General features: G+C 57.0%; 1 protein-coding gene across 4 annotated transcripts in view; it reads right to left on the bottom strand.

Annotated features, from left to right (window-relative positions):
* Positions 1-24559, bottom strand: part of AGRN (agrin) — a 109204-nt gene that overhangs the window by 67676 nt on the left and 16969 nt on the right. For 2 of the 4 annotated variants that reach the window (XM_085080174.1, XM_085080175.1), the window contains exon 3: positions 7823-7843. The exons of the other annotated variants lie outside the window; for them this stretch is intronic. In XM_085080174.1, coding sequence (XP_084936300.1) covers positions 7823-7843 — 21 coding nt within the window. The remainder of the gene's footprint in view (positions 1-7822; positions 7844-24559) is intronic. 4 annotated transcript variants of the gene reach the window in all.

Genomic DNA, 24559 nt, shown 5'->3' with positions numbered 1-24559 from the left:
ATCCCCTAAAACCACCCGGGAAAAGGAGCAGGACCAGCTGCTGGCACCCCAGGGAGAGCTCTGCTTTCCTCGGGCCAGCAGGGACGGGAAAAGTGTCACCAGGAGGACTGAGAGTCACAGGGAGGTCAGAGCCACCAGCGAAGGTCCAACAATGGGGTCAGAGCTCTGCCCCAGCCCCGGGCGGGGACTCGTGGTGCCCACAGCCAAATCCAGGCTGCCAGGAGCTCCTTCCTGCTCTGCCTTCAGATGGAGGCTGTCAGGACAGCATTGTCCCAAAACCCAAACACGCAGGGCTCAGCCAGGCATCCCCTGTCACTGTCACCCCACAGTTAGGGCACTGTGTCACTCCCTGTCACTGTCACCCCACAGTTAGGGCACTGTGTCACTCCCCGCCATTGTCACCCCACGGCTCCCTGCTCCTCCATCCTTCCCGAGCCACAGGTGTCCAATTCCTGCCCTCACCGGGGCTCTGCCCTGCTGTCACCAGCCCAGGACCGTCCCTGTCCCCTCCCGGCCCTGCTGTCACCAGCCCAGGACCATCCCTGTCCCCTCCCGGCCCTGCTGTCACCAGCCCAGGACCATCCCTGTCCCCTCCCGTCCCTGCTAACACCATCCCTGTCCCCTCCCAGCTCTCCTGTCACCAGCCCAGGACCGTCCCTGTCCCCTCCCGGCCCTGCTGCCACCAGCCCAGGACCATCCCTGTCCCCTCCTAGCCCTGCTGCCACCAGTCCAGGACCATCCCTGTCCCCTCCCAGCCCTGCTGACACCAGCCCAGCTCCCTCTCAGCCCTGCTGTCACCAGCCCAGGACCATCCCTGTCCCTTCCCGGCCCTGCTGTCACCAGCCCTGTCCCCTCCCGCCGCACACACCCCCGGCAGGGATTCACAGCCATCTCCAGGACAAGGCTCAAGGCTCGCCTTTGAACAATTCCCGACGGGAATCGAGAGCATTTGCATCCTCCCCGCGCATGTTTTCACATGCAAATCACCCACGGCACAGGCGTCCCTTTCTTCCCGGGTCCGCGGGGCTCTGTCCCCTGCAGCCATCGGGGGCCACTCGGAGGGGCAGCCCTGGTGGCTCTGAGCAGCCTTTGTGTCCTGGAGGTTCTGCTCTGGGGGGGACAGAGCGGCTCCTCATCCTCTTGGGAATGACAGACGCCGTGCGAGGATTTGGGGTGGGACTGGCTAATCAGAGGATCCGTTTGCCCTGCGGTGACCTCACAGTGGCCCATGTGGGGTGGCATTTGTGCCCATCGGTGTCCCTGTCCCCAGAGCTGGTGGGAATGTTCATCGGGAATGGGGTGGATGAACATCCCCGTTCCCTCCCTGCATACAACCCTCCTGTCCAGCTGCCACCTCCTCGCCACAGCTTTGGTGACAGCAGGGACACCCCACGTGCCACCTGCTCCCTCTGCCAGCCAGCGACACTCAGCCCTTCCCTTCTCGCTGTGGGATGTCCTTGGGGGATGAAGGGGCAGGCGGGAGAATCCAGCAAGAGCTGGCAGAGCAAAAAAAAAAAGACAGAAAATAAAAGTAATAATAATTTTTTTAAAAAGAAAGCAAAAAAAAAAAAAAAGAAAATAAAAGAAAAAAAAAGAAAGAAAAACAAAGCAAAAAAAAGATGTTAAAAAGTACAGAAAATCAGAAAACAAAAAGGCATAAAAGCAAAAAAAGGACATTAAAAAAAGCCCCTTCTGGCTGTGGGGAGAGTGAGTGCAGGTGGCCAGGGGAGGCACAAAGTCCCCGCGACTGGCAGGCGACAGGAGGGGAGGGACAGGGCACAGGTGGCGATTGAAGCCACTCAGTCACAGCTGCTCCAGCCGAGAACCCATCATCATCATCATCATCATCATCATCATCATCATCATCCTCTCCCAGCTAATCCTCATCCCCACCCGGATTTTCCCAGGAAGTGCTCCAGGGGTCGGTGTGGTCACCAGCCAGCCCGGAGCTGGTGCCACTCCTGGGCTCATTCCCGGGCTGTCACAGCCAGGGTGTCCCCGGCGGTGCCAAGAGGTGGCAGGAGGGGCTGGGGGTGGAAGGGTGGGGGGATAACAGTTATCCTGCTGCTCCTGGAGGATGGTGAGGGAGGTTTTCCTTGTTCCTAGAGGATGCAGGGTGAGGTTATCCCTGATCCTGGAGGGTGAGGTTATCCCTGTTCCTGAAGGATGTAGGGTGAGGTTATCCCTGTTCCTGGAGGATGCAGGGTGAGGTTATCCCTGTCCTGGAGAACAGAGGGTGAGGTTATCCCTGTTCCTGGAGGGTGAGGTTATCCTGCTGTTCCTAGAGGATGCAGGGTGAGGTTATCCCTGTTCCCGGAGGGTGAGGTTTTCCCTGTTCCTAGAGCATGGAGGGTGAGGATATCCTCGTTCCTGAAGGATGTAGGGTGATGTTATCCCTGCTGCTCCTGGAGCATGCAGGGTGAGGTTATCCCTGTTCCTGGAGCATGCAGGGTGAGGTTATCCCTGATCCTGGAGCATGCAGGGTGAGGTTATCCCTGATCCTGGAGGGTGAGGTTATCCCTGATGCTCCTGGAGCACTGAAGGTGAGGTTATCCCTGTTCCTAGAGGATGCAGGGTGAGGTTATCCCTGTCCTGGAGCACGGAAGGTGAGGTTATCCCTGATCCTGGAGCATGGAGGGTTTTCCTGCTGTTCCTAGAACATGCAGGGTGAGGTTATCCCTGTTGCTCCTGGAGCACACAGAGTGAGGTTCTCTCTCCTCCCGCCGCTCCCGGAGCACGGCGCTGGCAGCCCCACGGCGCTGGCAGCATCACGACCCTCACACGCCACCCCCAAGCTGGGCCAAACCCCTCGGGAAGCGACAGCGCCACCGCCACCAACCTCAACTCCTTCCCACTTCCACCTCCCAGCCCGAAACACCCCAAATTCGGAGCTACTTGGGGAGCTGAGTGACAGCTGCCAGTCAAGCCCTCCTCGCCGAGCTGCTGCTGTCGCCAGGCTGATTCCCCACCTGGCTCCCTTCCCGCTAATCCTGTTCGCCAGGGAGCTAATTGGGATTTATCTGACAGCACCCAGCGCCTGCAGAGCCATTTTGTGCTTCCTCCGGGAAGGCAGAGGAGGAGGAGGAGGAGGAGTTGGGAGCCTGCAGAAGGCGTTCGCTCCTTCTCCCTTTCCCCATCCCCTCCCGCAGCTTTCCCGGCTAATTACCGGCGCGCAGGAGAGAGGAGCGGGCGGGGGGAAAGTGGGGATTTTAATTATTTCATTTAACACTTGGCAGGACCCAGCTTGACTCCCCGCTGAGCAGCGCCTGGAAATGAAGAGATTTTAAAGCCTCTCGGCGGGAGGGGAGGGAGCGGCGGTGGGATGTGGGGTTGGGTTGGCTGTGCAGGGAGGGAAGGGGATGCTCATCCACCCCATTCCCAATAAAATTCCCAATAAAATTCCCAATAAACGCCGCCGTTCCAGGCAGTGCTGGATTAAGGCTGCCTCTTCTGAAAAACAGTTTTTTTCCCCCCACTGGATAACTTTGTCTGGAAGCAAAACCAACCCTGGACCATGCAGCACCTTCCAGATGTGCTCAGGGATGGAGAATCCTTGGAAAAGGGATGGGAAAGCTCCACACATCTGTGCCTGGGGATTCTGGGTCCCCCTTTCCACTGTCTGTCCTCCTGCTGCACTGTCACCACAATGTCCCCAAAGAGGTCCCTCAAATGCCACCCAGCAATGCCTGGGGGGTTCTGGTGGCTCTGGGGGGGTTCTGGTGGCTCTGGGGGGGTCCTGGTGGCTCTGGGGGGTTCTGGTGGCTCTGGGGGGGTTCTGGTGGCTCTGGGGGGTTCTGGTGGCTCTGGAGGGTTCTGGTGGCTCTGGGGGGTTCTGATGGCTCAGCCTCACCCCTCAAACCAGAACAATCAAACCAAGGTGCTCAGGCAGAATTTGGAGTCTGGAAGGACAAAATGCTGCCCAAAAAGGGACACAAGGCAAAGCCAAGGCCACCCGAGGGAGGAGAGTCGCCACACTAAAGCCACACAGTTCTGTCCCACTGCTCATCCCTGTCCCCTCTGCCATCCCAAAGCCGAGTTATTCCCGGGCAAGGCTCACACAGACTGCTGGCACCCCAATCCCGGCTGGAACACAGAGATAGGGAGGATTTTCCAGGGCGAGGCAGAGAATCCGGGATTTCCCACCCTCAGCACCGCTCTGCCCCTTCCCGGCTCCCGGCAGGATCGTTCGGGAGAAGCAGCCGGGAGAGAGGCACAGCGGGGCGGTGCTGGGCAGGGACAAACCGAGAATGTCCCCTGTCCCCCGGGCAGGGACAAACCCCAGAGTGTCCCCTGGGCATGGACAAACCCAGCGTGTCCCCTGTCCCCTGGGCAGGGACAAACCCAGCGTGTCCCCTGTCCCCTGAGCAGGGACAAACCCAGCGTGTCCCCCGGGCAGGGACAAACCCAGAATGTCCCCTTGTCCCCTGGGCAGGGAGAAACCCAGCGTGTCCCCTGGGCATGGACAAACCCCAGAGTGTCCCCTGTCCCCTGGGCAGGGACAAACCCAGAATGTCCCCTGGGCAAGGACAAACCCAGCGTGTCCCCTGTCCCCTGGGCAGGGACAAACCGAGAATGTCCCCTGTCCCCTGGGCAGGGACAAACCCACCGAGCTGCCCCTGCTGCGGCTCTCCGCGGGCTCACACCGCCACCTGCCGCCCTGCCCAGCCCGGGATCCCGCCGAGCCGCAGGGAGCTCCGGGGGGAGCGGAGCGGAGCTCTCAGCATCGCCCCGGCCAGGGCTGGGCTACCGGCAGCTGCGGTGACCCGCGGGGAGCGAGGGGTGGATGGCAGAGCGGCGGGAGAAGGGACAGACGGGGACAGACAGGGACAGACGGGGACAAACGCGACCTGTCCAACCCGCCCTGAGCTTTCATTAGCTGCTGGTTGCTGTTTGCCCAATTCCCTCCACCAGAGGGAGAGCCCTGTGGGGCTGCTGGAGGGACTGGGAGGGACTGGCGCAAGCCTTCAGCCTCTCCCTGCGCCGAACTCAGCCTTCCCTTCTCCCAAATCTCTCGCAAACATCTCCCGATCCTCTCCCAAATATCTCCCAAACCTCTCCCAATCCTCTCCCTTATCCTCTCCCAAATCTCTCTCAAATCTCTCCCGATCCTCTCCCAAATATCTCCCGATCCTCTCCCAAATATCTCCCGATCCTCTCCCGATTCTCTCCCAAATCTCTCCCGAACCTCTCCCTATCCTCTCCCAACTCTCTCCTGATCCTCTCCCGATCCTCTCCCTATCCTCTCGCAAACCTCTGTCAAATCTCTCCCAAATCTCTCCCTATCCTCTCCCAAATCTCTCCCAAACCTCTCCCGATCCTCTCCCTATCCTCTCTCAAACCTCTCCCAAATCTCTCTCGATCCCCCCAGTTGCTCCCCAGCTGGTTCAGCCGCCAGGATCGGCTGGCAGTGCAGAATTCCTCCGGGATATGAGGGATGTGGTGGGTGGGAACGGGGAAAAGCAGCAGAAAACGGGGCTGGAGCCAACCCGGGGCACATTCGTGCTGCAGCCCCCAGCGGGCTAAAATTAGGATTTGTCCCTGGCACTCCGGATCCCTTCCCAGCGGGAAAGCAGCTGTCACCGCAGAGCTTGGGGACAATGAGTGACATCCCTCAGCCACGGGGTGCCGCAGGCTGGGGAAAGAGGCACTGGCTGCAGCTGGGGGACTGCCAGAGTCCCAAAATCCTATCAGCAGAGCCCCAAAATGCCATCAGGAGAGCATCAAAATGCCATCAGCAGAGCCCCAAAATCCTGTCAGCAGAGCCCTAAAATACCATCAGCAGAGCCCTAAAATTGCACCTGCAGAGCCCTAAAATGCCACCAGCAGAGCCCTAAAATACCACCAGCTGAGCCCTAAAATGCCATCAGCAGAGAGGAGGGAAAGGGAAAGGGAGGAAGGGAAAGGGAGGAAAAGGGAGGAAAAGGAAGGAAAAGGGAGGAAAAGGATGGAAAAGGAAGGACAAGGAAGGGACATCCTCCCCTCTGACCAACCGGGAGATTGCTCACAGAGCTCTGCGGCACAGCAAGAGCATTCCCAGGAATCCAGACTGGGATTTCCCTGCTGCCCCACAGCTCTGGGAGAGCCGAGAGCAGCCAGCCCTGTCCCTGTCCCTGTCCCGCCATGGCTGTGGCATCCCCTGAGCCCTGCCAGAATTCCATGGATCCGCGAGCGACAGCCAGCAGAGGATGCTGTCGGCTCGGAAAACTTCCCTCTGCTCCTCCTCTGCCGCTTCCCAGCACGGTTTGGCGTCCCCGAACTCGCATTTCCAGGAAATCCCGCGGCTTTCCCGGCACGGAACGGGGAGGAAAACCTTCATCCCTTTATCCCTGCTCTGGTTTTCCAGCTCCCGCCGCAGCCGGAGCACTCTGGGGTCAATCCCGGCTCACCAGCTCCTCGGCACAAAGCTGGTGTTTGTCCCACCCCACCCCACAGCGCCCCAAAAAGCTGCTTTGGGGTCGGCAGTGAACCTAAATGTCCCGAGGTGAGCAGGACAGTGGGAAGAGGAGGAGTCCCAACCCCAAATTTGGGTCATTCCTGGGTCAATCCCTTCTCCTGTGGCAACCAAGCCCCATCCAGCCTGGCCCTAAATTTATCACTTTATCACTTCCAGGGATGGGGCAGCTCCTCCGGGCACCTCGTGCCAGCCTTTCACCACCCTGGCTGTCAAAATTTCTTCCTTTTATGGAGTCTAAACCCGCCCTGCTCCAGCTTAGCCCCATCCCCCTTGTCCTGTCACACCTCACCTGCTTCTCCCGCAGGATTCCCGAGGAATTGCTCTGTTTGCCCCACTCTGCAGCTTCCCAGGAATTCCCTGGATTTTCCCTCCTTCCATCGGGACAACACACACCTCAACCCCCCCAGGCCGGCTGGGCAGCCCAGTCCTCCCAGTTCGCCCAGTGGGAGCTCTGGGGAGCTCTGCCCGCCCTCCCCGCGGGAGGTGAGAGGTTGAGGATGGAACCGGAGATGAGTCAGGCATGGAGTGACAACCCTTAGATCACAGTTACACACCCACAGCGCTCCGGTGGCACCGCTCGGAGGGTGGGGACAGCCACGGGGACCCGGGATGGGCATGGGGACAGCCCCAGGCACCCGGGATGGGCATGGGGACAGCCACGGGGACCCGGGTTGGGCACGGGGACAGCCCCAGGGACCCGGGATGGGCATGGGGACAACCCTAGTGACCCGGGATGGACATGGGGACAACCCCAGTCACCCAGGCTGGACACAGGGACATCCCCAGTGACCCGGGATGGACACAGGGACATCCCCAGTGACCCGGGATGGACACAGGGACATCCCCAGTGACCCGGGATGGACACAGGGACAACCCCAGTCACCCAGGCTGGACACAGGGACATCCCCAGTGACCCAGGCTGGACACAGGGACAGCCCAAATGACCCGGGATGGACACAGGGACATCCCAAATGACCCGGGATGGGCATGGGAACATCCCCAGTGACCTGGGCTGGACACAGGGACATCCCCAGTGACCCAGGATGGACACAGGGACAGCCCCAGTGACCCGGGATGGACACAGGGACATCCCCAGTGACCCAGGATGGACACAGGGACATCCCCAGTCACCCAGGCTGGACACAGGGACATCCCCAGTGACCCGGAATGGGCACAAAGCAGGCAGAGGGGACAGCGAGGAGCTCTGAACTGTGATCTAACAGCAATAGCAGCCCGGAGGTGACAGCCCAGCCCCGAGGGCTCCCATTGCCCCAGCACATCCCACAGGATGAGGGGTGATGACAGCCCTGAGGCAGGATGGTGGATGAGGAAATGGGATTTTTTTTGGCAGGAAACCCCACCACTTACCGGCGAGAAGCTTCCTATGTTCTTTAGAAAAGCAGGGGAGGAAAAAGGAGAGAAGAAATCAGTTAGAAGCAGGAAAACAGCAGCAGCCCCAAAGCTTTCCTCCTCCCCGAGCCCCCAGTGCCACCTGGGGCACTCCAGCTCTGTCCAGCCCTGGATCTGGCCAGGATCCTGGGCAGGAATTCTCTCTCCTGGCCCCACAGTCCAAATCCCACATGTGAGGAGCAGCAGAACTCCCGAGGAGCAGAGCTGGGTGCTTTTCCCCACAAGCAGCAGGTCCTGGAAGGGAATGCAAAGCCAAGCTGTGTCCCTGGGGACACCAAGGGGGTCCAGATGGAGAGGGAAAGGACCAGCAGCAGAGGGACAGCAGGGGTGGCACTGCCATTTTGCTCCCAGGGCAGGAACAGGCTGAGCTCACCCAGAAAACCCCAATTCTTCCCCTATAAACTCTCATTTCAGTTCATTCCCATCCCCACCTTCCCATAAATCCCTTATGGATTTAAACAGGTTTGAGTGGCACAAGGAGCTCCCAAATCCTGCTGATCCCAGTGATCCCACACAGGATCCTGCCCAGGAAAACCAGGCAGGAACAACCCCAGGACCCCAAAAACCTGCAAAGCACCACACAGATCCCACCAGGAACATCCCAGCAGTGGCTCCTGGCTGTCCTGAGCACGCTGGGTTTGATCCTCAGGATCTGATCCACCAGGAGCTGGCACCAAGGAGATCCTCAGGAATATCCCAGAGGCTCAGAACTCACATGGACCACGGAATTCCATGGATTATCTGCTCAAAGGGATGATTTGGGGGAACCAAACTGCTTTGGGGATGCTCAGGAGCTGAGCCTGGCAGGGACAGGGACTTCTCTCACTATCCCAGGCTGCTCCAACCTGGCCTTGGACAAAGCCACAGCCTCTCTGGGAAAGCTTTTCCACCCTCACAGGGGAAGATTTCTCCTCTATATTCATCCTGAATTTCCCCTTTTCCACTGGGAAGTGACACAGAGCCTTTCCCTGCTGGCAGCTCTGCCCCAGCCTGGTGGGAGATGGAGAGAAAGGAGGAGAGAGGGGAAAAAACAACGGAAAAAATCTCCCAGAGCAGCCCGGGTTATTTTGGGATCGGGATTTATAAAAAGAGGAAGGAAAACAGGAGTGAAAGCCAAGCCCCCGTGACCTGCTGCAGATGGAATATTTGTGTCTGGCTCGGAATTCTGGCTCTGCCTCTCTCTCTCTAAATTCAAATTTTTGGGGACTGTGCTGCCTCCGTCTGTCCTTTTGTCACCTGCCAAGAGGAGGTGGCACTTTGGGACCCCCCTGGTGTCACCCAGGAGGAAATGGCTGGGAATTCCACGTGGGAGAGGAGCAGGGAGCAGAGCTGGACAGGCTCTGTGGGTTTTGGGGACGCACAGCAGGACAGCTGGGAGTGGCAGATCTCAATTCCCAAACTCCATCTCCTCCCCCAGGCATCCCCCAGGGCTCTGGGCTGGGTGACAAAGTGTCGGTGTCACCTCGGTGCCACCTGGAGCATTCCCAGGATCCGGGAAAACCAGGAGCAGCCAGGCTGGGAGAAAGGGGAGAGGGAGCTGCCTGGCCAGGAGCACCAGGAATTCCCTCAGGGAATGGGAATTGGTGATTGTGGCACCAGGATGGATCCTGAGCGCTGCTCCAGGGCAAAATCCCAAATCTGCCTGGGTCAGGGACCACCAGGAATTCCCTCAGGGAATGGGAATTGCTGATCTGTAGCACTGGGATGGATCCTGAGTGCTGCTCCAGGGCCAAATCCCAAATCTCTCTGGGTCAGGGATGAGGGTGGAGCAAGGAAGAGGATCAGGATGCTCTGGGAATGCTGCTGGCACTGCTTTAGGGGTGGAGAACACGGCACCAGAAGGGTTAAAAGGGCTCGGGGTGACCCCACAGCCAGACTGGACAGCTGACCCCAATGAGCCACAAGGCCAGGGTGACACAGGGGGACTCCAGACTGTTCCTGTGCTCGGCCACATCCACCCATGGCTCTGGATGGACATCCCAGTCCCATCCTACAAAATTCCTGTGCATCCCAACGCCTCCACATGGACATCCCAGTCCCATCCTACAAAATTCCTGTGCATCCCAACCCCTCCAGATGGACATCCCAGTCCCATCCTACACAATTCCTGTGCATCCCAATGTCTCTGGATGGACATGCCAGTCCCATCCTACAAAATTCCTGTGCATCCCAATGCCTCCAGATGGACATCCCAGTCCCAATCCTACAAAATTCCCGTCCTCCCCACAGCTCCCTCCTCCTCAGAGACCCCACAGCCAGACTGGACACTTGACCCCAGTGAGCCACACGCCAAGGGTGACTCACAGGGACTCCAGACCACATCATTCCCCAGCTCTGGATGGACATCCAGCCCCTTCCCACACAATTCCTGTCCCCAACACCTCCAGATGGACATCCAGCCCCTTCCCACACAACTCCCGTCCATCCCAAGCCCCCCACTCCCGGCAGACCCCCCAGCCCAGCAGGGCTCACACGTTCCCCTCTCACTCTCAGAACAAAAGCCCGATTGAGCCGAGCCACCCCCGAGCCTGACCCTCCTTTCAACTCCAGCAGCATTCCCCAGGCTTTTTGATTTCCCCCTTCACAGGGCTGCGGCTCCGTGGGGCAGCTGGGAACATCAAGGAAGGGGGAAAGAAGTTTGTTTTAGTCTGGATGAAACCAAACGCGAGAGGAGAGCGGGAGGCTCCGTTCCAAGGTCAGGCACTCGGGTGTGGAAAGTTTCCCTGGCCAGGAGCTCACGGGGAGCAGGGAATATTCCTGGGAAGCGAGGATTCCACGGAGAAATCAGCCCTTCCCTGCTTCTCCCTTCCCTCCCGAGGCACCCTTTGACTCACTGCCGGCGTCTGGGACAAGTGGCACTTCTGGGAAGCCACGTGTGGCCCGGCTGAGCCACCCCAGCCAGCCCTGGGCACTCCCAGCCTCAATCCCAGGCTGCTTCCCTGCCAAAGGAGGGAGCAAAGCTCAGCCAGACACGTTGTTCCCTGGGAAAACCCTGCCTGGAGATCCCCGGTGTGGAAAGGAGGCTCTGGGAAGGGTTTTGAGCAGGGACAGCCAGGCACGGGCAGGGCAGGGCTCTGTTTTTTTTCTGCCTCTCCCAGTTTTTTTTCCCAGGAAGTGAACCTGCTGCCTTCCAGGGAATGGGATGAGGTGGATATTGCTCACCACGAGGGAGGCTGGGCTCCCTGAAGAGCTTCCAGGATCCAGGAAAAGGGCTTGGAAAAGGTCTGGATAGCCACCAGCAGCTCCTGACAATTCCATATTAAAATCCCTCGGCAAACACAGCCAGAGAGTTTCTCCTTTTCCTGGCGCTTGGCAGAGGATTCAGGAATTTTCCGAAGGCTGGGGCATCCAGCCGGCCCTGTTTTTGTTGATTACACACTAATTAAGCACATTACACCCTCTCAGAAACAGATCAATCCACTGGCAGCACATCAGTGCCCACCGACTGCTGCTGCTGCTGCTGCCAGCCCGGAGAGCCGCGATTTTGGGATTTTGGGAGAAGGGATTGGAGCTCAGCAGCATCCCCAGAGCAACCTCGGCAAGGAGGGAGAGGAAGAGGCCAAGATTCCCCAAACCTTCCTCCCTTCCTGAGCTCCCAAAATCCCCAAAACGCCCCAATTTTGGGATTTTGGGATTGGAGCTCAGCAGCATCCCCAGAGCCACCTCGGCAAGAAGGGAGAGGAAGAGGCCAAGATTCCCCCAACCTTCCTCCCTTCCCGAGCTCCCAGAGTCCCCGAAACGCCGCCAGGATTGGAACCAGATGTGTAGGAAGTGTCTCATTAGCAGTAATTGCTTCGCGAGGATTTGAGGTTTCCCCTCTCCGCCACCACCACCAAAACCACTCGGAAGGACAAGGAAAAAAAACCCCCTCGGGGCAAAGTTTGTGCTGCACAAACGTTTGGATTGAAGGCAGGGAAAGTTTATTCAGCCGGGGCTGGCTGCAGGCTGAGGGATCTGATAGCATCCCGGCAGATTAAGCTGGAAAAACTCCACCTAAATCCCACTTTCCTGCCTCACCGCGGCCAAGTGATTCGTGAAATGGGTTCACAATGGAGTTCTTGCACCCTCCTGGCTCCCAGAGGGGGAAAACAGGCACAGGATACTCCAGGATTCCTTCCTCACAGCTCGGGGATGTGGCAGTGGCTTTGGTGTCCCCAACCCAGCCATCCCCTGGTTTTCCTTGGATCACAGGGCTGGATTGGGCAAACCCAGGAAATCAGGGCAGGCAGGTCCTTGCAGGGGAGTGGGGAGTTGTGGTTCGGAGCACGGAGAGCCAAACCCAGCAGGACAGGTGGGATTTCCTCAGGGGTGGTGGCAGCCGGAGCCTCAGGCCTTTCCAAGGCTTTCCTCAGACCTTTCCAAGGCTTTTCCTCAGGCTTTTCCAAGGCCTTTCCAAGGCTTTTCCTCAGGCCTTTCCAAGGCTTTTCCTCAGGCTTTTCCAAGGCCTTTCCAAGGCTTTTCCTCAGGCCTTTCCAAGGCTTTTCCTCAGGCTTTTCCAAGGCCTTTCCAAGGCTTTTCCTCAGGCTTTTCCAAGGCCTTTCCAAGGCTTTTCCTCAGGCTTTTCCAAGGCTTTTCCTCAGGCCTTTCCTCAGGCCTTTCCTCAGGCCTTCCCAAGGCTTCTCCTCAGGCCTTTCCAAGGCTTTTCCTCAGGCCTTCCCAAGGCTTTTCCAAGGCTTCTCCTCAGGCCTTCTCAAGGCTTTCCTCAGGCCTTCCCAAGGCTTTTCCTCAGGTTTTTCCAAGACTTTTCCTCAGGCCTTTCCAAGGCTTCTCCTCAGGCCTTTCCAAGGCTTCTCCTCAGACTTTTCCAAGGCTTCTCCTCAGGCTTTTCCAAGGCTTTTCCTCAGGCTTTTCCAAGGCTTTTCCTCAGACTTTTCCAAGGCTTTTCCTCAGGCTTTTCCAAGGCTTTTCCTCAGGCCTTCCCAAGGCTTTTCCTCAGGCCTTCCCAAGGCTTTTCCTCAGGCCTTTCCAAGGCTTTTCCTCAGACTTTTCCAAGGCTTTTCCTCAGGCTTTTCCAAGGCTTTTCCTCAGGCCTTTCCAAGGCTTTTCCAAGGCTCTTCCTCAGGCCTTTCCAAGCCCTGGTGTCACCCAGACCCTCACACATTTCCAAGGCCTTTTCTCACACCTTTTTCCAAGGTCTGGTGACATCCAGAGCCATTATTTATTTTTCCTGCTCTGCACAACTTTCCCACACCAGGTGCGACTTTCCACCTGTCCCCTAAATCACCTCTTTGTTCTCACGCCGAGTTCCAACTTCTCCAAACAAAACCACAGCAAAATTCCCAATTTACGGTGCAAATCTCTCCATGATCCTCCTTCCTGATCCCTCCTCGGGAAGGAGAGGGAAGAAGAGCCAGCTGGGCCATCCTGCTGTCCCTCACTGCTGATTTTATCCCTCTTGGGGGCTGAGATGTCCACAAGACCATAATTCCAGACAGAAAATCCCAGGAAGCAGCTCCCTGAATCCCAAAACCCCTGCTGGAATCTCCCTGAATCCCAAAACTCCCGCTGGAATCATCCTGAATCCCAAAACCCCTGCTGGAATCATCCTGAATCCCAAAACCCCTGCTGGAATCACCCTGAATCCCAAAACCCCTGCTGGAATCTCCCTGAATCCCAAAACCCCTGCTGGAATCATCCTGAATCCCAAAACCCCTGCTGGAATCTCCCTGCACTGAGCTGCGAGGACACAAAGCCGAGCGGGAGAGCAGAATCCCTTTGTGGTGACATCCCTTTGTCACCTCCCCGAGCGCCATTCCCGACCCCAGGACACCACCAGGGACCCCAATCCCAGCCGGGGCACAATCCCAGGAGCAGAACCAAGCCGTGGGGCTGCTCTACCCCATTTCCTGGTGACAAAGGCGCCTTTGCTGTGCGGCTTGGGGACAGCGCGGTGGCGGTGTCACAGGAGGAGCCGCACCCGCATTTTTTCGGTGAAAGCAGCACAATCTGATTCCCAAATGTTCCACAACCCCCGGGTTCCTGTCCCAGCAGCTCCCGCGGGCGCTGTCCCTGTCCCCAGCCCCGCCGCAGCCCCCGGGCTCACACAAAGGCCGCTTATGTTCGCGCCTGGCGCAGTTTCCCGGGCAGGCAGCCAGGGCTGGCAGCTCCCGGCGCTGGGAATCAAAGCCCCGTTTGTGCTGCCGAGCCCCGAGCTATGCTGGGGCACCCGTGTGGGGCGGCACGGCCCGAGCAGCCCGCTGGCCGCGGGGACAGCCCTGCGCACAGATGGCCGGCTGGGGACGGCCTGGGGACAGCCCAGGGACATGGACATGGGGTGGGACGGGAGCCAGCTTTGGCCCGGGAGAGGCTGTGGAGGCGGCGTGGGCATGGGCAGAGAGCTGGGTGTCACCTCTAGGATGCTGGGCATCATGTCCAGGGGCTCTCAGAGCCCACAGGGACACGGGCAGAGAGCTGGGCGTCACCTCGAGGATGCTGGGTGTCACCTCGAGGATGCTGGGTGTCACCTCGAGGATGCTGGGTGTCACCTCGAGGATGCTGGGTGTCACCTCCAGGAGCTCCCAGAGCCCACAGGGACACGGGCAGGGCACTGGGCATCACCTCATCACCTCCAGGAGCTCCCAGAGCCAACATGGGCACGGCCAGGGCACTGGGCATCACCTCCAGGAGCTCCCAGAGCCCACAGGGACACGGGCAGGGCACTGGGCATCACCTCCAGGAGCTCCCAGAGCCCACAGGGACACGGGCAGGGCACTGGGCATCACCTCCAAGACACTGGGCATCACCTCCAGGAGCTCCCAGAGCCCACACGGACATGAGCAGGATGCTGGGCATTCCTTCATACCCTCCAGGAGCTCCCAGAGCCAAGGATCAGCTGCTGGAAGTGGGAACTGGGGAGGATCTGCACTCTGGGCAGGGAAAGGGCTGCAGTGCCCACCAGGAGGTTTCTCCTGAGGATGCTGTGGGTCATCCCTACTCCTGCTTTCCCACTCCTTTATCCATGTTCCTGCTTTCCCAGAGCTTTATCCATTCTCCCGCTTTACCACTCATTTGTCCCTGCTCCTGCTTTGACACTCGTTTTTCCACACTCCTCCTTTCCCAGTACTTTCTCCCTGTTCCCACTTTCCCAATCTCCCTGCTCATCCTTCCCCAGTCCTTTATCCACTTTCCCAGTTTGTCCATTCTCCTGCTTTCCCAGTCCTTCCAGTCCAAAACTGACCGGGATCAACTCCCACTGGGAATTCTATCAGCCCACATTCCCAGCAGGGACATCACTCCATGGCCTTGGCCACCCAGCCCCTTTGCCCTGCATCCCAAATTCCCAAAATCCCAACTTCCCAAAATCCCAACTTCTTCCCGAAATCCCAACTTCTTCCCCAAATCCCAACAACTCCCCAAAATCCCAACAACTTCCCAAAATCCCAACTAACTTCTCAAAATCCCAATTCCCCAAATCCCTCCTCCCCAGCACCAGAGCCTTCCCAACATCCCCGTTTCCCTGCGCTGGAGCAAAACACAAATCCACTCCAGGAATCCAAGTGGCCTCTCCCTTTCCTCTGCTCTTTACGCTGCTTTAAAATCGCTTTTCCGCCGTCCTGAATAATTGACGGGAACATGAAAATTTAAAGTCTTTCAAGATTCCATTAAAATTCATTCCCTTTCCCTTCGGAGAGCTGTCACTGCCCGAGTCCCATGTAGGGCAGGCAGCACAGCTCTGCCTCCCTTCCCAGGATTTCACTCCGAGGAAAATTCCCTCTGAATTGTTTCATGGAGATCCCAAAATCACATCCCTCATCCCTCTCCATCAGCATCCCATTCCCTCCTGGTTTCAGCAGCAATCCTGCATTTCTGCCTCCTCCAGCCCGTTTAGGATCCAGCATTTCCCTGCATTCCCAGCAGGAGAATGGAGAGGCATAACCAAAGGAATAACCAAAGGAATAACTAATGAATAATCAAGGAATAACCAAAGGAATTATCAATGAATAACCTAAGGAATAACCTAAGGAATAACCTAAGGAATAACCAGGGAGTAACCAAAGGAATAACTAAGGAATAACCTAAGGAATAAACAAGGAATAATCAAGGAATAACCTAACCTTCCCAGCTTTTTCCCAGGCACTTCCCAGTTTTTCCCAGTTTTTTTCCAGGTGCTTCCCAGTTTTTCCCAGTTTTTTCCCAGGTGCTTTTTCCCAGTTTTTTTCCCAGCTTTTTCCCAGGCGCTTCCCAGATTTTTCCCAGGCACTTCCCAATTTTTTCCCAGGCACTTCCCAGCTTTTTCCCAGGCACTTCCCAGGCGTTTCCCAGTTTTTTCCCAGGCACTTCCCAGCTTTTTCCCATGCATTTCCCAGTTTTTCCCAGGCTCTCCCCAGCTCTCCGGAGGCTGCCTGGGCAGCTCGGGTTTCCCACTGAACTGCGGCAGAGCCTGGAGTTAATGAAGTGTCACAACCTCGGGCAAAGCTCTCCCAATTTCCCCCACTTGACCAAGTGACCCCGAGGATTTGGAGCAGGCTCCATAAATCCCGAAGAGCCACGTGGGGGTTTGTTTCCAGGAGGGAATTATCCTGGAATGCCGTGCCTGAGCTGGCCGGGAATCTCACAATTCCCTTTCTGGCACAAAGAGAAATCTTTTTTTTTTTAGGATTTAGGATTTCAGAGCAGAGGTTTGAGCTCCAAAATGTTGTTCCAAAGGGATGGGATGGCAAATATCCTGAGCTGGATGACAGAGATCCCCGAGTCCAACTCGGGATGACCCCAAAATTCCCACCATGGCCATTCCCACTTCCCAAAGGATTCCAGAATCACTGGGGTTGGAAAATCCCAACCAGACCATCGAGTCCAAGCTGTGCCCCATTCCCAGGAACAGGATGATCCAGGGAAAAGGTGGATTTGGAGCTGGGAATCACACAAAGCATCCCAAAGCCTCCCCTGCCCCAATTCCCACCCCAAAGAGGAGAGAAATGATGTTCTTACCTAATGGATAATCCACAATTCACGGGGAGCAGGACAGCACATGGAAAAAAACACAGGGAAAAGGGCTGGGTGAGAACTGGGAAAATCCTACTGATGGGAAAATCCTACTGATGGGAAAATCCAGCCCTGCTCCTCCCTGGGCATCCTGGGCATGGAGAGCAGCTGGGGCTGAACCTCACCCCAAAAAGCTGCAGAACCCTCAAAGATTCACCCCAAAAAGCTGCAGCACCCCCAAAAGCAGAGGGTAACCCCAAAAACCTGCAGCCCCAGAGAGCAGAGGGTAACCTTGAAAAGCTGCAGACCCCCCAGAGATTAACCCCAATAAAGCTGCAGCCCTTCAGGACAGAGATTCACCCCAAAAACATGCAGCCCCACAGGGCAGAGATTCACCCCAGAAAAGGTGCAGCACTCAGAGGGTCAACCCCAAAAACCTGCAGCCCCACAGGGCAGAGATTCACCCTAAAAACCTGCAGCCCCACAGAGCAGAGGGTAACCCCAAAAAGCTGCAGACCCCAGAGACTGACCCAAATAAATCTGCAGCCCCTAGAGAGTAACCCCAATAAAGCTGCAGCCCCACAGGGCAGAGATTCATCCCAAAAAAGCCACAGCCCTCAGACAGTCAACCCCAAAAAGCTGCATCCCCCAGAGACTGACCCCAATAAAGCTGCAGCCCCCAGAGATTCACCCAAATAAATCTGCAGCTCCCAGAGATCTACCCCAAAAAAAGCTACAGCCCTTCAGGGCAGAGATTCACCCCAAAAACCTGCAGCAGCCCCACACAGCAGAGGGTAACCCCAAAACCTTGCAGCCCCACACAGCAGAGGGTAACCCCAAAAACCTGCAGCCTCCAGAGATTAACCCCAAAAAACCTGCAGCCCCCACAGACCCCCACAAAACCACAGCCCCCCAGAGATGCCCCTCAAACCCCCGAGGCCGGGGGGCAGTGGGGAGCAGGGAAGCTGCTGTCCCAAAATGCTGATCCCACAGAGCCCCGAGAGCAGCTGCTGCCAGCTCTGCTGCCAGGGTTGCCAGGCTGCCGCTCTGTGTTCCAGCAACAGCCTTTGAACTCAGCGCCAGAAATGTGCTGGGAATGTCTGCCAGGGAACGGGGAGTGTGCTCCCGGAGCCACTGTGGCCACCAGGGCCACCAGGGCTACCAGGGCCACCAGAGCCATCAGAGCCATCAGAGCCACCGGGGCTACCAAGGCCACCAGAGCCACCAGAGCCACCAGAGCTACCAGAGCCACCAAGGCCATCAGAGCCACCGGGGCCACTGGAGCTACCAGGGCCACCACAGCCACCGGGGCTACCAGAGCCACCAGAGCCACCAGGGTCACCAGGGCCACCAAGGCCACCAGGGCCACCAAGGTCACTAGAGCCACCAGAGCTACCAGGGCCACCGAGGCCACCAGGGCCACCAGAGCCACCTCGCTGTGTCCCAGGTGCACATCCTACCCCACATCATCCCACCCAAATCCCACACCTCATCCTAAAACAAATCTCACACCTCATCCCACAACAAATCCCCATCCCAAATCCCACAACAAATCCCCATCCCAAATCCCACACCTCATCCCACAACAAATCCCCATCCCAAATCCACTGACACACTCTAGGTGATCATAAGGAATTCTGCACTCTGTTTTCCAGGGAAACAGTGCCTGGGAAGCTGGAGGTGTCCCCACATCCCCAGCCAGGCCCTCTGAATTGTTTAATGGAGATCCCAAAATCACATCCCTCATCCCTCTCCATCAGCATCCCAATTCTCTCCTGATTTCAGCACCAATCCTGCATTTCTGCCTCCTCCAGCCCGTTTAGGATCCAGCATTTCCCAGCAGGAGCATGGAGTCCAGGATAATGGGATTGTCACCCCCTCATCCCCTTCCTGGCAGGAATTTGGGGTGCCATTCCCAAAATCCCTCCTCCCCAGCTGTTTCACATCACATCTTCCTTGACACTTCCCAGGGGGATGAGCTCTGGGATATCCCACAGGAGAAATCCCATTAAATACTCCAGGATCCCTTCCAGGATGCCAAATCCCAGTGGCTGCACTCCTCAGCATACTGGGAAAACTGGGAAGCACTGGGGGAGCACAGCATGGAATGGCCTTGGAGAAATGTGGGATTCCCAGGGTGTCCTGCACAGGGGATTGGTGGAATCTCCATCCCAAAATCCCGTGGATATCCCAGCAGGAGAGACCCCATTAAACAACCCAGGATGCCTGGAATGGTCCACCCCGCCCATCCCGTGTCCCCAAGTGTCACCTCTCCGTTCCCACCCTCCTCCCAGCCCCTTCCCCACGGCACGGAGCTCCCTGCACACCCCCTCTGCCCATCCAGCCTCCTCCTGGGCTAATTCCAGGGGATTTTGGGGTGTTGATTCCCACGTGGGCAGCTCCAGAGCCGGGAACAATGGCTGTTGTATCCGGACAGCCCCGGGGTGTTGGTCACACCAGCTGTTCTGGGATTTCAGCTGCCTGGAGCTGCAGGTGCAGAGCTGGAGCAGCTCTGGGTGAGTTATAAAATCAGGGAATGGGCTGGGCTGGAAGGGATTAAATCCCATTAAATCCCATCCCATTCCATCCCAACCTCTCACCATCCCAGGCTGCTCCAGTGATGGAGACTTCATGGAATAACCTGTGCCAACCTCACAGGGAAGGATTTCTTCCCAAAATCCAAGCGAAATTTCCTCATTTTCAGTGCAAGCTCCTCGTTCTGGTGCAGCTGGAGTGACCCAGCAGAGCCAATGATCCATTATCCATCCATTCCACAGCCTTTCCCACCCCCTGACCGCAACACCCACGGCTTGGATTCCGGGATCAGCACTCTGCACTCCCAAAAGGACTCAAAACCGTGGATTTGGGATAATCCTGTGAGCCATGGGCCACCCAGAGAGCAGAGCCTGGCAGGGCAGGGAGCAGAGCCCTGGGATCTCCCTGTGCTCCATGGAACAGCACAGGACAAAGTAGTCAGGAGGAAAAAATTCCATCCTTCCTTCCCTGTCTGCATCAGGGTCCTGATTCCTGTTCAGGCAGAATCCCAATTCCAATCCCAATCCCAATTCCCTTCTGCAGAGCCCTGGAATCTCCCTGTGCTCCATGGAATAACACAGGACAAAGCAGCCAGGAGGAAAAAATTCCATCCCTCCCTCACCACACACACCACCCACAAACCCAACCCAACCCAACCCAACCACCCCAAACCCCAACCCAACCCCCCCAAACAACACAACAAACACCAAAAAAACCACCCCCACCCACATCAGGCACCTCTGATTCCTATTCAGGCAGAATCCCAATCCCAATCCCAATTCCCTTCTGCAGAGCCCTGGAATCTCCCTGTGCTCCATGGAATAACAGAGGACAAAGCAGCCAGGAGGAAAAAATTCCATCCCTCCTTCCCTGCCCACATCAGGCATCTCTGATTCCTATTCAGGCAGAGTCCCAATTCCAATCCCAATCCCAATCTCAATCCCAATCTCAATTCCCTCCTGCAGAGCCCTGGAATAACACAGAACAAAGCAGCCAGGAGGAAAAAACCACCCCCCCCCACACCACCTTCAGGCAGAACCCAATCCCAATCCCAATCCCAATCCCAATTCCCTTCTGCAGAGCCCTGGAATAACACAGGACAAAGCAGCCAGGAGGAAAAATTCCATCCCTCCTTCCCTGTCTACACCAGGCTAACTCTGATTCCTGTCCAAGCACAATCCCAATCCCAATTCCCTTCCCCCCAATTGAGACATCATCCTCCCTCATCCCGAAATTCCTGCCTCTGCCGGGAATCTCCTTTCACCCGGAGCAGCCTGAGGCCAGCAGGGTCACTCCCCACCCCTGGAGCCCTCTGGACAGATGGACAACTGGGAATGTCCATCCTGCTCTGCAGACCCAGGGTCAGGTTTGAAATTCCTGGAAAAATTCCCTGCTGGAAAGCAGAGCAAAAGGTGCAGACTGTGTGTGAAAATTGGGATTGTGCCCTTGGAGCTGGATTTGGAGCTGGATTTGGAGCTGGATTTGCTCTTATCACGAGGGATGTGGTGGCCGGAATGTCCCCAGGGTCCCCAGGGCAGCAGCTCCAGCCCCCTCTGCCGCTTCCCTTTGCCTGGTGCTGCTCCGGGATGGATTCCAGCGCTGCTCCAAAGGGTTCCCACGGCCCGAGGGGCTGGAATATCCCACAGCCTCCCCCTGGGGATGGAGGAACGCGGGTCACACCCTGCTGCTGCCTCCGAGGCCGTGGAAACACCCGAGCCCGGTGCTCCCAGTGCTCCCAGTGCTCCCAGTGCCCCTGGCCAGTGGAGAGGAGGAGGAGGGATGATCCACAGCACCCTCGTAAAGCTCCTCTTCCCTTTGGGTTCTTCCCCTCCTCCTCAAAAATCCCAGCCTGAAGGACAAAAACCCCACGGAAAAGGAGGATAGGGGGTGGATGAGCTGGATCCAGAGGGAACCTCACCCAGCACAGCTTTTCCCCCAAAATCCCAGAGGCACGGGCAGGGCTGTGGGATGTGACATTCCTCCCCGGCAGCCTCGAGGGCTCCAGGCATTTCCAGAGGCTGGAAAAAAACTCCCTGGGGGGAGGAAAGTGCAAGTGCAGCAGGCGTGGAGGCTGAGCAGGGCTGCAGGCCGAGCGGGAGGAATGACCAGGCTGGAAAAACAATTCCAGCTGGGATTTTTCAGCCTGGGAATTGGGGCCAGGCCAGCAGCGCTGAGCTGCAGGGTTCTCATGAGCCACAGGAGCTCAGAATGGATCTGCTGGAGGCTGCAGGAGGTTTGGGATGCAGGCAGAGCTGGAGGGAATTTGCTCCATCCGAAGCAGAGCTGCTCCAGTTCATCTCCTCACCAGCCTCCCAGCAGGTTTGATCCAGAGCTTCGAAATGGAAAAATCCTGTTGTGTCCAAAGCAATTTGCTCAGGAAGCCCTGATGGATTCCCAAAGGAGCTTCATCCCACTCCAGGAAATCTCCTGCTTCTCCCTCCTTCCCAGACCAAACCCTGCATCTGTCTGTCTGTCTGTCTGTCCGTCCAGGGCAGATTTCCCGGGAAAAGGAAGGAGGCTGGAAAATCCCAGGCTGGTTCAGGATGTGTCCCTGTGCCCTCAGTACCAGCTCTGAGTCCCTCCTGAGGTTGGTTAGGAAATAAATCCTGGAATACAAGCGGGGCTGGAGCTCTGGGGAGAGGAGAAACATCCTGCAAACCACACTCTGGGCAGATCAGAGCTCCTGGCGGGGCAGGGAAGCCACACAGCTCCTTTCCCAGGGGATGGGAATTGGGAATTCTCAGGGAGAGCAAAGCCGAGCTCATCTGAAGGGAAAAACCACATGGATGGGAAGTTCACCCCGAGGCACATCACAGGAGCTCCTGCAGAGCATCCTGCAGGGCTTCCCGAGGAAGCTGCTGCCAGCAGGGTGTCCTGCTTCCCTCTGCAATCCCAGGCTCTCCACAGCAGCAGCTCCAGCTGGAAAACCTCCTGGAAAACCAGCAGGGTGTCCTGCTTCCCTCTGGAACCCCAGGCTCTCCACAGCAGCAGCTCCAGCTGGAAAACCTCCTGGAAAACCTGGGAGGGAACTCATCCCATCCCTGCCCAGGACACAGGGGGTGCTGCTGGAGCTGCCTGGCTCGGTGGTACTCTCCCAGGTCTGAAATCCATCCACGTGAGAACTCCAAAGCCCTGCAATTGGGATTCTGGCACACCCAGGCTCTCCTGGACAGCCCTGCCAGGGTCACCTCTGCTGTCCCTTCATGTGGCCACTGCCAGGCTCAGCTGTGCCAGCCCTGGGGACTCCCAGCCTGAGGAACCTGCTGTGGTCACTCCTGAGGAACCTGCTGTGGTCACTCCCGAGGAACCTGCTGTGGTCATTCCTGAGAAACCTGCTCTGGTCACTCCTGAGGAACCTGCTGTGGTCACTCCCGAGGAACCTGCTGTGGTCATTCCTGAGAAACCTGCTGTGGTCATTCCCGAGGAACCTACTCTGGTCACTCCTGAGGAACCTACTCTGGTCACTCCCAGGAAACTGGCTCTGGTCATTCCCAAGGAACTGGCTCAAATCAATTCCTGAAGAATCAACTCTGGTCACTCCTGAGGAACCTGCCCTGGTCATTCCCAAAAAACCTGCTCTGGTCATTCCCAAGAAACTGCTCTGGTCATTCCTGAAGAACCTGCCCTGGTCATTCCCGAGGAACTGGCTCTGGTCATTCTGGAGAAACTGGCTCTGGACATTCCCAAGAAACCTGCTCTGGTCATTCCTGATGAACCGACTCCGATCATTCCCAAAAAACTGGCTCTGGTCATTCCTGAGGAACCAGCTCTGGTCATTCCCAAGAAACCTCCTCTGGTCACTCCCAAGCCACACAGTGCTGAGCCCCTGCGGGCCTGGAGCTCTCTGACACCAGGACACCCATCCAGCAATTTGGGAATTCCTCAGGGAAGCTCAGGAAGGATCAGACACAGGATCCGAGCTCAGAATCCTTTTCCCAATTTCCTGAGCTGCTCCTGCAGGCAGCAGCTTCTCCCTGCCATGTCCAGTTTGAAGGCTGACCAGGAGCTTTGGGCCTGGCCTGGGATGTGGCTCAAGGTCCCTCAGGGCTTGGAGAAGTGAAATGGGCACTAAGTCCCAGGGAGGATCCACCAGAAAATGGCTTTGGACCCAAAAAATAGCCCTGGACACAAAAAATAGCCCTGGACACAAAAAATAGCCCTGGCCTGAAAAAGCAGCCTAGACCCAAAAACAGCTCTGGACCCTAAAAGCAGCCCTGGATTAAAAAAGCAGCCTGAACCCAAAAAGCAGCCCTAGACCCAAAAAACAGCCCTGGAGCCTAAAAGCAGCCTGGACCCATAAAACAGCTCTGGACTAAGAAAGCAGCCTAGACCCAAAACTAGCACTGAACCCATAAAACAGCCCTGGACCCGAAAACCAGCTCTGGACCCAAAACCAGCCCTGGACCCAAAACCAGCCCTGGACCCAAAAAACAGCCCTGGACTAAGAAAGCAGCCTAGACCCCAAAACAGCCTAGACCCAAAACCAGCACTGAACCCAAAAAACAGCTCTGGACCCAAAAACAGCCCTGGACCCAAAAAACAGCTCTGGGCCCTAAAAGCAACCTGGACCCAAAAAACATCCATGGACCCAAAACCACCCCTGGACCCAAAAAACAGCCCTGGACCCAAAAAACAGCCCTAGACCCAAAAAACAGCCCTAGGCCCTAAAAGCAACCTGGACTAAGAAAGCAGCCTGGACCCAAAAAACATCCATGGACCCAAAACCACCCCTGGACCCAAAAAACAGCCCTAAACCCAAAACCAGCCCTGGACCCAAAAACATCCCTGGACCCAAAGTCAGCCCAGCCTCCTGCTGAGTTTTTCCCCGAGCAAGTGGGTGGGAAAAATCCACCCTTTGATGTTGCAGCGAGCAGTTCCAAAACAAAGATGGGCCACGGGAGATAAAAACCCCAAACAAAGCTCGCCACGGGACACATCCGGAGACAGAGTGGGAAAGAATTCACTGCCAGGCAGGGCAAGGCTGCCTGGGCTGCGTGGAAAAACCACAGGGCAGCTGTTTTTCCACTCCCTGCAGAGCGCAGAATTCGGGATTCTGGGAAAAAACTTCATGAAAAAGCTGCTCTGGGCAAGGCAGGTGCCTCTCCAATATTCCACTCATGTCCCTTGGTGAGTTCTGGCATTGCCCAGATTCCCTGGAAGAGGAATCAGTGGCTCCTCCGAATTTTTCCCTCATATTCCTTGAAATTGCCCAAATTCCCTGGAATTGGCACCAATGGC

Source organism: Lichenostomus cassidix, chromosome 21 (assembly GCF_008360975.1).
Source record: "Lichenostomus cassidix isolate B80296 chromosome 21, HeHo_3.0, whole genome shotgun sequence".
In the NCBI taxonomy this organism is placed as follows: Eukaryota; Metazoa; Chordata; class Aves; order Passeriformes; family Meliphagidae; genus Lichenostomus; species Lichenostomus cassidix.
Note: the sequence above shows the minus strand (reverse complement) of the source record. Positions and strands in the feature narration are given on the sequence as shown.